The sequence below is a fragment of the Trichechus manatus genome, unplaced genomic scaffold, assembly GCF_000243295.1.
Source record: "Trichechus manatus latirostris isolate Lorelei unplaced genomic scaffold, TriManLat1.0 scaffold00002, whole genome shotgun sequence".
Taxonomy (NCBI): domain Eukaryota; kingdom Metazoa; phylum Chordata; class Mammalia; order Sirenia; family Trichechidae; genus Trichechus; species Trichechus manatus.
The window spans coordinates 34775325-34789509 of NW_004443938.1; the positions used below are offsets into that span (position 1 = coordinate 34775325).

Sequence of the window (14185 nt, forward strand, 5' to 3'; positions counted from 1 at the left end):
CTGGGTTCTCTAGAGAAGCAAAACCAGTAAAGCATATAAATATATGTATATATAGAGAGAGATTTATGTTAAGGAAACAGCTCACGCAGTTGTAGAGGCTGGAACTTCTCTAGTCTGTGGTCAGGATAGTGGCTTCTTCTGATTCACGTAGCTGCAGGAACTGGCAAACCCAAGATTGACAGGTTGAAGAGCAGCGCTCTTGCTCACAGGCTGTGAAGGTCGACGAATCCCAAGATCAGCAGGCAAGACTGCAAGGCTTCTCCTGATTCATGTAGCTGCAGGGGCTGGCGAACCAAAGATCGGCAGGTCGGAGAGCAGAGCTGTTGCTCACAAGCTGTGAAGGTCAACAAATCCCAAAATCGGCAGGCAAGACTGCAAGGCTTCTTCTGATTCATGTAGCTGCAGGGGCTGGGGAATCCAGGATCAGCAGGACAGAGAGCAGGACTCTTGCTCATAGTCTGTGAAGATCAACAGAGCTCAAGATCAGCAGATAAGCTGCTAGCTCAAGTCCCAAGAACGAAAGGTCACATGAACAAGAGGCAGCTGCAGGATCCAGAGAGGGCAAAAGCCAGAATGTCCACTTATATTCAGAATCAGGCTACACACCCAAGAAAACTCCGTTTCAACTGTTTGGCTACTCACAGCAGGTCCCATCATGGGGGCGATCCCACATAAACACTGAGAATCATGGCCCAGCCAAGTTGGCACATAATCTTAACTATAACAGGGCTATACAACATGCCATGTAGAACAATTGGTCTAGGTATAGGAGGTTCATAGTTAAATTATTTATTCTCTTTCTGCAAGACAGACATAGTTCATTTTGGAGGAAGTTATTCTTGAAACAAAATGACGTTTATTTTTGAAATAAAGAGTAACTACAGCTCTTTGAAGGAATACTTCCTAAGGAAAGTTAGCATTTTAATTATAACTTGAAAAGTGAATAGAGGCTTGTAAGTAGATAAGTCAGGAATCAAGTGTGCCATGTAGAAGAATAGCACATGGAAAGGCATAGAGGCAGGAATGAGTGTGAGGGTTGGAGCCCCAGCCCCACTGGCCCTTGCACAGTGAAAGAGAACAGTAACATGGTATATTGAAAACTGGAGCACAAGATGGTGAATTAGCTCAGATGGTGAGTAGGTCTGGGATCTACTATAGGTCACACACTTATTTTGTAAAATAAGGGGACTCCTTAGTACTGTTTTCAGCTCTTAACTTTCTAGGAGCCTATGAAATCTCCCTTTTTCAATCTGCCTGTTGTTCTGTATCCCTTGTTGTTGTTAGCTGCCCTCGAGTTGCCCCACATACAATAAAATGAAATGATGCCCTGTTCTATGTCATCCCCATGATGGGTTGCAGATAGGATTATTGTAATCAATAGGGTTTTTATTGGCTGATTTTTGGAAGCAGATTGCCAGGCCTTTCTTTCTAGTCTATCTTAGTCTGGAAGCTCCGCTGAAACCTGTTTAACATCATAGCAACACGGAAGCCTCCACTGACAGATGGTGGTGACTGCGCATGAGGTGCATTGGCCAAGAATCAGACCTGGATCCCTTCTCACCATTAATTTCAATCTCACCGCCTATCTCCTTCAGAAAGATCTTCCCTATCAGCTCCACCTCTTTTTCATCATCTCAGCACAATCTGTGGATTTTCCTATTCCTGAACTAGAGAGATGTTGTACCCTTCCATCCCTGTAGGCAGGCCTAAACTTTCAGAGCTGTGTCAGCAGGTCTCCCTTTGTGTTTTGGACTTTTGATTTAGTTTTTTTTTTTCATAGAATGTTCTATCTGTCTACCTAGCCTTTCATTTGTTAAATATTTTGTCATGTGAATATTGTGGCTTGACTAAACTAGTCACAGTGATAGCAGACGTTTTGAAATTGACCGAGCAGATGGTAGCAGTGGCATTGGATTAAATTATTAACTACGAACCACAGCAGAAGCCCTGAGCTTCAGTGTATGCAGAACGAAGGATGTTTGCTAGAGTCAGAATTAACTGGCAAAGTGGATGCCAGATCAGGTTCCTTCCAAAGGATTGACACATTATCTGTTATGGTTTCTCTTTCTACCCCCAGCCAACTCCCCCCATACTGATGAAGAGGGAGATTTCCATTTGTCTTGTTTTCTATATGTCTGAAAGCTATGGCAGTGTGACTCTTCATTAAAGATTAATTCAGGAGCAGAAGAAAGAATTGTTTAACCAATAAAATTCTAGAATATTGGTGGTTTTTAATGTACTTTGTGAAATAACGTGATTAAAACAGTTCCTTTTCTTTTAAAGACATCAGACACATATTGTTTTTATTCTGTGGACACTATCTCTACAATATTACTTTTTAAATCCTTTTTTTTTTAACCTCATCATGCTACTGTAAAAAATTGAGCATAAGAAGACGTTCTAGTGTATATTCAAATTTCCCCACTTGTCTCAAAAAGGGATTTGTAGCTGGTTTATCCAAACCCAGTATTCTGTCCAGGATCATAAATCTGGTTGTGATGCTCCTTAAATCTCTTTTAATCAAACACCTTCCTTTCGTTATTATTTTATCATGACTTAACTGCAGAGATAGATCACACCAGCAGAGTGTCTCACTTTTAGTTTGATTGATTGCTTTCACTTTTTCCTCACTCTTGTATTTCCTGTAAAGTGAGAAAATTGAACTCGTTAAAATTTGTTATTTTGAATTTATTATAGCTGATGGTTTATACTTTGCATTTTCTCACATGAGGGGACACACAGCATCAGTTGTTCCACCGTTAGTGTCTGCTGGGTTAGGGAGATAGCAGGCTGGCCCTTCCACTGTACAGTTGCTCTAATACTCCTTTCCTGTAGCAGTGCGTCAGTAATGGCTAATAAAACTGATGAGTAAATCAAAGAAAGATCAAAGGTTTAAATGCTTAAGATACTGAACTATGAAGAGATGAGTAATAGCAATTTGTAGGAAAACATGTCTGATTAGAAAAAGGTTGGTTTTTAAGTCATAATTGACCAACTCATCTTTTGGTATGTTTCTAATCAGTTTAATGCCAAACAGTAAGACCTGTTGCCCTGGAGTCGATTCTGACTCATAGAGTCATAGTGGCCCTATAGGGCAGGGTAGAACAGCTCCATAGCGTTTCCAAGGCTGTAATCTTTACGGAAGCAGACTACCGTATCTTTCTCCCGTAGAGTGGCTAGTGGGTTCCAGCTGCCAACCTTTTGGTTAGCAACCAAGCTCTTAACCACTGTTCCACCAGGGCCCCTTAAACAGAAAGAAGCCATAGTTGATTTCTTTTGTCTTGAAGTTTTTTTTTTTTTTTAATCTGTTGTATTAAATACTTAAAAATATTTTTTAAAATATCATAAATTAGCTTTGTTTAATTTATTTTCCTTAACAGATGAAGTTTACTATAAACCCGTTGCCATCAAGTCGATTCTGACTCATAGCGACCTTATAGGACAGAGTAGAACTGCCCCATAGAGTTTCCAAGGAGCAGCTGGTGGATTCGAACTGCCAGCCTTTTGGTTAGCAGCCAAGCTCGTAACCACTGTGCCACTAGGGCTCCTTAAACAGCAAGAACCCATAGTTAATTTCTTTTGTCTTGTAGAAGTTTATTTTTTAAATCTGTTGTGTCAAATACTTAAAGCTGTTTTTTTTAATATCATAAATTAGTGTTGTTTATTTGTTTTCCTTAATGGATGGATTTTACTGTACATTTTTTAAAAATAAACTTTAATCGTGTGGACTTTTAAAGGATAAATCCTTATCTTTTCTGATCACTGATTTTTCTTCAAACTATTCAGTTCAGCTTTTACTATCATAAGATGTTAAATAACTTTTTAAATATTGTTTAAAAGTAAGGTTGCCAGATTTAGCAAATAAAAATATAAGATGCCCAGTTAAATTTAAATTTCATATAAACAATTGTGTATTAGTATAAGTAAGTGCATTCAGTATTTGAGAAATATGTGTATTAAAAATTATTCTTGTTTACCTGAAATTCAACTTTAACTTAGTGTCTTATACTTTATCTAGCAACCCTATTTTAGTATTTCCTCCCTTATTTATTATTGTATTAATTCACTTGCCTGTGTTACTAATTTGCCTTATGGCTTCAACAAATGATGTTTACTTTGATCAGTAAGAATTATAGACTGTACATAATTGCTCTCAATATGAAAGTGTTTATAAAAACATAAAACATTCTTATCTCTGAAAGTTAATGTTATAGGAAGACTTTGTTCCTTAATAAACAGGGGATAGGCCGAAGCTATCTATAAGTTTATCTATTACTAAAGCATTATTCTGAATGTTTATTAAGTAGATAATGTTGACAGTTAATTTTTAGAAATTTCAAAAATCCCGTACTATTAAATGTATACGTTCTATTTTATAGGCCCTGAAGGTTTTCTGCTGTGATATTCTCAATGCTCTAAAAGTCTGAAATGCATAGAATGAGTGGGCGTGTCTGTGGATTTAAAAATTGTATTTCAAATATTTTAACCATGCATAAAGATAATGACTATACCTAAATTAACTTAATCATGTACAGCCTTCTATTTTAGATGTTAAACTTGGTTTTTAAAAATAGCCTAAAACAAACCAACAAAATGGAAGCACTATTTATAGAGGAGGATAGGCCGAGAATTTTCTATATTGAAGGACTGAAATTTCTCTGAGCATCATTTAGTGCACAGATCTGATCAGAACTCTATTGTCTGATTTTTCTTTCCCTTCCCTTCGTTTCCAACTTAGAAGACCATGCATAGTGATCTTCACTGATTTAAAAAAAAAAAAAAATCAGTTACCGTCTAGTTCATTCTGACTCATGGAGACCGCATGTGTTGCAGAGTAGAACTACATACACTCCATAGGGATTTTCAAGTCTGTGACCTTTCCGAAGCAGATCTCCAGGCCTTTCTTCTGAGTCACCTCTGGGTAGGTTCGAACCTTTCATTAGTAGCCAAGTGCTTAACATTTTGTACCACTCGGGGTCTCCTCTTTGTTGTTGGTGTTGTTGGTTGCCATGGAGTTAATTCAGATTCATGGTGACCCCAATTGTGCAGAGTAGAACTACTCCATAGGTTTTCAAGGCTGTAACCTTTCAGAAGCAGATCGCCAGGACTCCTCTTTACTGATTGCATATTCTAATTTCAGTTGATCAAGAATTTGAATTTTGTATAGTTCAAAATATGTATATATTATATGACATAATCGTGTCTTGTTTCTGCATGTAACTCTTGAGTACAGGTCTTTTATCAATATTGTTTAACCATGGGTTCAAAAGTTTTTGGATTCAAAATAAAGACTTTTAATGCCATTAATTAATTTGTCACATTGAGAACGACCTGCAGTTTTGTGTAAATGGGAATAGGGAGGTGTGGGGGCATGGGAGGGGGTTATCTTTGGGTACTGGGAGCCCAATTTCTTTGAGCCAAATACAGCTCTATTCTGAAGAAGCTTTTAGGTTTAAACATATAATCTGTTGTCATTAATAAAAATAATATGGGTGTATTTTAATTTTGTACCAAAGATGAAAGCATGGGTGATAACAGAGTTATTTCTTAAACAGCTAGGCTTTAATTTGTAAAATTTCTGTCTTAGGTATATATAGTTCCTGAAATATACTATAGACTTTTAAATACAGGCTAATTAAACCAAGGGCGTTTTAGAAAAATAAGTCTGAGAATTAACTGTGATGCCATTATCTTTTGCATGGATTGTCTCACTGTTGTTGTTATTTGCTGTTGGTTGACTCCGATTCATGGAGATTTTATATATAACAGGACAAAACATCGCCTTGTAAAAACATAGCTCTCTAGTAAACCATGGCATTGAGTCAATGCAAATTATGAGATGAAAACACTTCTGTATTCTCATACACAGAATATTAAGTTAGAGATGATAACATTATTGGGGAAAACCTTTATAGTTAATAAGCTCTTCCAAAGCGCAGGTTAATATGTAACACAATAAATAAGATAATTTATTTGGTTTATTTCCTGAAGATCTGAATTGACGGACTTACAAGGCAGCATGGAAAAACACATAGAAGCCATGTCCCGGGATACTGGAATAGAAGCCTGTTTTCTACCCCTAGATCTACCACTGACTAGTTGTTGTTGTTAGTTGCTATCAGATAAATTTCGACTCATGGCCAACCAGTGTGCGCAGAATAGAACTGCTCCATAGGGTTTTCAAGGCAGTGACCTTTTGGAAGCAGATCACGAGGTCTGTCTTCCAAGGTGCTTCTATGTGGGTTTGGACTGCCGACCTTTTGGCTAGTAGCCAAGCACTTAACAGTTCTCACCACCTAGCAACTGGTTCTGTAACCAAATAGTGGCATTTTCTTTAAACAACTATGCCATTTAATATTAGACTTAACATTGAGTGAGAAAGGAAATTACTCCATGTATGACTCTTAGTGAGAGTCCCTGGGAGATGCAAACGTTTAACACACTAGGCTGCTAACTGAAACGCTGGAGGTTCAAGTCCACCCAGAGGTGCCTTGGAAGCAAGGCCTGCTGATCTGCTTCTAAAAATGCAGCCATTGAAAACCTTACGGAGCACAGTTCTATTCTGACACACGTGGGGTCTCCATGAGCTGGAATTGACTTGTCGGCAATTGGCTTCTGATTGACTCTTTAACCAGTAAAAAAATAGTTGTTATTGAGTCAATTCCAACCCATGGCGATCCATGTGTGTCAGGGTAGAACTGTGCTCTGTAGGGTTTTCAGTGGCTGATTTTTTGGAAGTAGATCACCAGACCTTTCTTCTGAGGTACCTCTTTGTAGACTTAAACCCATAACCTTTTGATTAGCAGCTGAGTGCTTTAACCTTTTACTCCACCCAGGGATTGGATGCTTCTTAGGACAGGTCATTTTCTAAGAAGGGGAAGAGGATTTCTCTGACTAGTCATGTGGAGTGGAAATGTGTCTCACTTCCCAAGGGGACACAGTGACTCTTTAAATGAGACACTGGCTCTTTAAAATGAGAGCCAGTGGGATTCAGTGTACCGATTTCTGTTTTATGGCATCACCTCCTTCAAGTGTTAACTCATATCTGTCTTTTTCAGTGATATCTGTTGACTGTATCCTGGCTACCTCCCCACCCGCCAAAACCCCTTTTATCCTGCTCAGCTTTTTCTTCTGTCCATTACTTACCACTTTCTAATATACCATGTAATTTAGTGATTATGCTTGTTGTTTATTGTCATGCTTCCCGCCCCTCCCACCATAATGTAAGCTCCATGAGAGCAAGGATCTTACCTCTTTTGTTCACTCATGTATCTCAAATGAATAAGAGTGGCACTGTGCTTGGATGCTATTCTATATATGACAAGCTACATGCTGTGGAGGATCAAGCCGTGTTTTCCTGAAAACACTTTCTGTTTTCGTTTGGAAGTATGCTTGCTTACGCTTAACCTCAAAAACTTGTGAACTGTGAATAGGAGGACTTCTGGCCAGAGCTCTACCTGCCTGTAATGAAATGAGGGTAAGAGGCAGCTCTCAAGCAGAGCGAGGTCACTCTTGCTTATAATTTGTTTTCCTAAAGAGAACTTTCCGCACTAATTAAAGGCACCTATAGTATAGTGATTAAGAGTTACGGCTGCTACCAAAAGGTTAGCAGTTCGAATCCACCAGGCGCTCCTTGGAAAGCCTATATGGCAGTTCTGCTCTGTCCTTTAGGGTCTCTATGAGTCAGAATCGACTTGATGGCAACAGGTTTGGTTTTATTTTTTTGTACGAGCTGACTTTCAGTTTTAGTCATTTCTCATTTGCCATCTGACAATTTAACTACTTTTAAATAAAGCTGTATATAGGATGGAAGAACACAAATTGGAAACCGGTGATAATATGATAATCATGTTTTTTCTCTGGTTTGTTTTTTTTGTTTTGTTTTTTTTTTTGTTTGTTTGTTTGTTTTGAGAAACTGTGGTAGTTCTCTTGCAATCCAGATTTCTGGGTCCATGCAGTTGAAGTGACCCACTCAGGCCTTAGAATGTTATGGATTGAATCGTGTCCGCCCAAAATTTATGTCAACTTGGCTAGGCCATGGTTCCCAGTATTGTGTGATTGTCCACCATTTTGACATCTGATATAATTTTCTTATGTGGTGTAAATCCTACCTCTATGATGTTAATGAGGCAGGATTAGAGGCAGTTATGTTAATGAGGCAGAACTCAGTCTACAAGATTAGGTTGTGTTTTGAGTCAATCTCTTTTGAGATATAAAAGAGAGAAGTGAGCAGAGAGACAGAAGGACTTCATACCACCAAGAAAGTAGTGCCAGGAGCAGAGCGCATCCTTTGGACCCGGGGTCCCTGTGCTGAGAAGCTACTAGACCAGGGTAAGATTGATGACAGGGACCCTCCTCCAGCGCTGACAGAGAGAGAAAGCCTTCCCCTGCAGCTGACGCCCTGAGTTTGAACTTCTAGCCCACTAGACTGTGAGAATAAACTTCTGTTTGTTGAAGCCATCCACTTCTGGTATTTCTGGTATAGCAGCACCAGATATCTAAGACAGGTGTCCTTTTGAACCCTGAACCTTGAAGGAACCGTTTTCCTGGAGTCACCTTCCAGTCAAACAATGTTGGAGTAAGCAGTTTACTGAAGAGATCGTTTTGCGTTAGGCATTGGGCTCCTCTGGAAAATTACAATGACCTTCAGGAGACTACCCTGCCCAGATCACACCTGTATAACCTGCTTTCACTATCCTCTCTTTAATTGCCTTCCTGATAACCTTTGGGTCGACGCTGACTGATTCATTATATCTACTCACAAATATATTCTGCTACACTAATTTTTGGTGTTTCTCTGCACATTTAGGTTTTTGACAGTTTGTTTTGTTTGCTTGCTCTTGTTGCTGTTACTCAAAAAATAAGTTACAGGGGTAAAAAATAAGATTTGAGGAGGAATCATTTCAAAGCTTTTCTTGGAGGGAGCCCCTTATATAAATTTTATTCTTTGACTAAGAACTTTTGATATAAACTAAATGTTTTGAATTAGTGCGTTATTACATTTTCCATTCAGTTATAAGGCTGGTTGAAAGCTGTATGAAATAAGAGGTGGTCAGTTGCCACAAAGGGGAATTGGGGTGAGATATGAGGAGCATTCCTTTCTTTTGTCCCTTTTCATAGTATTTCCTGTTATAGACTTTTTTCCTTTTTGTCCCTATCCCTTTACCCTGGAATTTACTTTTCTAATACTTCCATTTCTGAATCTTCTGTAACACTTTGTGTTTCCCCAGTTCTCTGTGATAATTGCAAATGGACAAAAGAACCAGAAGTCAGTACAGCCATTCAAGTTAGAGAGGAGCCCAAAGAATGCTTGTGACTACTCCCCCGCCCAGGGGTATGTTGGGGGTGTGTGTGTGGCATTTTTAAAACCAGGCGCTTAGGTGATAATTAAATTTAAGATGGAGATTAAAATAATTAGAGTGGTTTATCTAATTTCTCCTTTGGAATGGGGAAAGTGTTTTTTGTTTTTTTCTTTTTCCTCTCTTTAAGACTGTGGCAGCTAGCTGCAGATTAGATCATACATAGGAACATTTACATTGCTGATTCTCCGTCACTGGCAAGGAAGGATGAGAAGCCCGGCATGCTGATTCGCAGGAAAATGCAAACCAGCTCATCATTTGCAGCTCCATGGTGAAGCTATTGTAAAGTTTTACTGCTTTCAAACTGTTCTATGGTATGGGAGGCCAAGCCTGGGGGCGTGGTTTGGGAACAATTGTTTGGCTCTTTTTATCCCCCTGAATTAACTGGACAGTCAAAGAATCAACATGGAATTGCTTGCAGACTTGTCGGCTCCAGTAAAAAGGTCTGCATGTTCCTAGTGACTTAGTGAAAACGGGGAACACATTTGCAGCCCCATGACTTCCATAGAGGAACATTGACACTATTTTTGTGGAGCCCAGAGAGGAAAAACTTGTGATCTGCTGGAGAGAAAACTGAATGAATGAGCACTAAGGCAGAAAGCCTGATGTGGATGTCATGCAAATGAGAGCTGAAAATAGCTTTCTCTTTCTTCCTGTGCACGTTTTAACTGGCTGCTCTAAGCCTTAAAGATTAAGTTTCATTGGGAGCTTTTCAGGTTCAAGGACAGTTAATGGTTTGTAACTGCCTGACAATAAACTCAACCTCAAAGTTACATCAGCCCTGGCAGATGCCAAAGGATATGAGACTGGAGGAAGATAGTTAGAATCTGAGCAGAAGCAAGCAGCTTCGCCACCTGCCTGGTGGACTGTGCTCTTCGTGGAATTTAAACTTCTAAACTCTACATAGGCATCCTGGAAATGGTGGTCTTCATTAAGGCAAAGTTCAAGTCTTTAATTAAACTTTTTAAGAAGAAAAGTAAGTAGTTCCATTTCTCCTCTCTACCTACCGTGTGTGTCTTTTTTACGTACTACTTTATCCTTTGAGTTTTTATGTACTACTTTATCCTTTGAGTGACGGAAGTAGAGTTAGTGAAACAGTGTAATTGGTATGAGTTAAACTCCATTCTGTACCAGGTTATTCAGTTAACTCAGATCCTTGTAACTCAAGGGCAGTATTATGTGATCTTAGCATATTGTATTTATGGTGAGATTTTCAGTGAATTCACTTCTTTTGTGCTTCTCAAAAAAAACCTTTGAAGAAGGGCAAAAAGCTTTGTATTTACTTTGTTTTCCTTGATGCTTTTTTGTTGTTGTTCTTTGGTTAAGTATGCAGTTTAAGTAAGGGAGCCTCTGTGTAATACATCGCATAGTTTTGGTTGGGACGAGCCTCTAAAACTCCCTTCTACTCACTGTTACGTGTTTAAGAGCTGTCTAGACTGATCAGCGATTGTTGTCAAGTACAGAGCTTTTGTGATGTGGTTTCATTGTGCACTTATTATTGATTTAAATTTCTTCAACCCAGGTACTTCCTTCCTTTGAAAATACAATTTTTATAATTACATGGTTTTGTTTTTACATAGTTGCTGGTTTGTTTCATTTTATTTTTTGAACCAATGATTTAAACTGGATAAATATGCATGGGTGGGGGCATTGGAAGGAGAAGCTTTCAAGAGAGCAACAAAGAAGAGCGCTCGGGGCTCTTTTTCCGCTTCTCCCTTGCTCTGCGCCTCTCTCTGCATTGATTGATTAGAATCTGCCCTGGCAAGAGGGACAGACATCAGGCTAGAGGCAACTGCTGTTTCATAGGAGCCAGTTGGTATCTGTGAATTGGGCTGATCATGCAATTGCACAGACTCGAATGCCATTACTTGGATTTGATTTGTAATTGGCAAATAGGAAGAATTCAATTTTCAATATTTTCCCACTATGAAGAATGGTAATTAAATCTTTAAAACAAATGGACACGAGCACAAAACATTGTAATAACCCTGGATACTCTCTGGGGAACATTGTATGAGTTCAGCACTCTGCTAGATTCTCAGATACATAAACAAGAGGCCAGTCAGGTCTTTGTGGATGTTATGTATTAAGACTGATAGTTAATTCACCACGCAAAGCATGTGTTCAACAAGGGATTACAGGAGACACTAGGTGCATGATTCACATGTCTCTTTTGTCAAACAAGAAAAGCAGAAAGCACACAGCACATTTCTGTTTTTAAATGGATGTTTAGTTCTCAGTGTTTATTTTCCCATTTAGCAGTTTATGGAGAAGGTGAGATTACTTAAGAAATGAATTATTTGGAGGCAAAGCTTTAGAGGAATGGAGAGGTTAGAAGCTGCAGAGAAGATGGTTTATGGCGCGAGAGCTAACCTGTGGCTCAGGTTCACAGGGGAGCTGAGAAAGGCTCGGTCCCTCTTCAGTGATGTTTTCACTGCCCCTGGCACAACATGCTTTGCATGAGTTATTTCGTGAACTAAGGGCTTTACACATATTAATTAATTCATTCTTTATAGTAGCACCAATAGCTGTGCCATGGCGTGAGTTCAATTAATTTTAAGTATGTTCAACTAGATGCAGTAGACAGTGTGTGTTTGCTCACTTTACTTTGGGAATCTGTTTTATGATTTCATTTCCAGGTGCCTGTTAGTTGTAGAAATGTTTTTGCCCAGTGTGAACTCCAGAGCGTAGGTCAGAGTTAAGAACAACCTGCCCCTTACTCACCATCCTAGTATCTCCTGGCTTTACAGGTGTTAGACTTGTCTCCCCAAGTTAATGCCTTAGCACAGGAGCTTTCTCTTATACTTTTGTAGTCTCTCTTCTATCTATATTACAGTGCCAATATACAGACCAAGGTTAAAGCCACAGACTGTTAACCAAAAAGTCAGCGGTTCGAAACCACCAGAAGCTCCGTGGGAGAAAGGTGTGGCAGTCTGCATCCGTAGAGATTAACAGCGTTGGAAACTCTGTGGGGTCGCTATGAGTCAGAATCGACTCGGTAGCAGCGGGTTTGGTCTGTATAACCCACTGCCATAGAGTCGATTCTGACTCATAGCGACCCTGTAGGACAGAGTAGAACTGCCCCATAGGGTTTCCAAGGAGCAGCCAGTGTTTTCGACCTCTTGATTAGCAGCTGAGCTGAGCTCTTAACCACTGCACCATCCGGGCTCCAGTATAGACAGTATTTAAAAAATTGTTCATGAGTTTGTTTTGGTGCCTCCGGCTTCATTTTGGGCTCCCTTGGGGCCCCAACATAGATTGTGTTGTCAGGAAAAATGAAAGAGACAAAGGGTCGCAAGCTCTAAGGGCATTAAAGGGAAATTATTATAAGGAATTACCTTACACTCATTTTCCGCTCCAATGTTCTGGTCTGTATTGTGCTGGAGAAAAATTAAATTGAAATGGATTTTGCTGGGAAAAGTCAGTTGAATTGGAATGCTTTTTTAAAAAAAAATATTTTAATATAAAAGTATTTCATGAAAACAAATGCAGAAAAAATTCTGTGGCACAAAGTGCTTTTCATTTGGATTAGCTATGCTGTTTAAACATATTAAATTGAATGTTCATGCTTAATTTTAGAAAAAATTAATTGTGTTTACAACGGTAACGTTTTTAAGCGATGCTTTAGAGAGGAAAGATTTGATCTCAAACTTTGGGTAAAAAATTTGTTTCTGTCAGAACAGTCTAACATGTACCGATGCAATGACCTTGTATGATTGAATTATAGTTATTTGTTGTGGTGGAGTTAAGTAGGAATTAGTGGTTCTATCAATTTTGTCAGTCACTTTTTGACATTGGAGTATAGGGAGGGCCCAGAATGCTGGCAAGCAGTGAACAAAGCAAAGAATTCTACCGAAACATTGTAGTGGATGATGGACATAGTTTCAGCTTTTCCTTTCGAGAATAAATACTGTGTGAAGGACACCTGGAATCTCAGATTAAATCTCATTCAGAATTTGCTCCTTTCCCCCTTTGCTGACCCTTATCCATGGATGTATTACACACCGAGATGCGAACTTGATATAATATATTTGGAGCCAATGAAGCTTAAATTTGACACCCGAATTTATTCTGTCTTTCTACAGCTGTTTCCAACCTAGATGAGGAGAGCAGATGGACAGTCCACTACACTGCTCCATGGCACCAGCAGGAGAACGTGTTCCTTCCCACCACAAGACCCCCCTGCGTGGAGGACCTGCACCGCCAAGCCAAGCTGAACCTCAAATCCGTGTTGAGGGGTAAGGTGGCTGTCCTTGCAAACTGCTTGTTCTTGAATTACTGACTGTTAGAACTGAGTATAAACTTGACTGCTTCCTATAAAAGATCTGTTTACTCACAACCTAATACATGCCTAAAATGTTACCGTCTCTATAGAAACATGCCTATTTACAGATATGCAAATCTATCTTCAAAGAACCCTCTCTTGTTTAGAAACCTTTTGGGTGTTTAAACCACCAGTTCTAATGTAATCCAAACAAACTCCTGCTGACGTGGGAAATTTTCCCATTGCCTTTTTAAGCTATTGTTAAGTGTTCAAAGCAAATTTGTTAAAGTTTCTAATGGTTCTGTTTAGTTCAAATTGGGTAGAAAGGGGAAGTATATATACTTTGAAGGCATGCCAAATGGTTCAATTTGTAGGAACTTGGGCAGTGCCCAGCTGGGCTCCTTTAAGCAGAGGCTCTATCAGCAGATGGGCAAGGTCCATATGAAATACAGAATATATTCCTGTATTTAAGCCTGGGTGGCACAGGTGGTTTGCAAGCAGCTGCTAATCAAAAAAAGTTGGCAGTTTGAACCCACCCAGCGGCTCTGCAGAAGATAGGCCT

General features: G+C 39.3%; 1 protein-coding gene across 2 annotated transcripts in view; it reads left to right on the forward strand.

Moving 5' to 3' along the window:
• NHSL1 (NHS like 1) overlaps nucleotides 1-14185 on the forward strand; it is a 168929-nt gene that overhangs the window by 80725 nt on the left and 74019 nt on the right. Inside the window, exons 1-2 of one of the 2 annotated variants that reach the window (XM_004368880.2) lie at nucleotides 10021-10335; nucleotides 13445-13597. In XM_004368880.2, coding sequence (XP_004368937.1) covers nucleotides 10278-10335; nucleotides 13445-13597 — 211 coding nt within the window. In that variant the 5' untranslated portion in view covers nucleotides 10021-10277. Of the gene's footprint in view, nucleotides 1-10020; nucleotides 10336-13444; nucleotides 13598-14185 lie in introns of those variants that run through there. The other variant, XM_004368879.2, reaches the window with a different exon arrangement.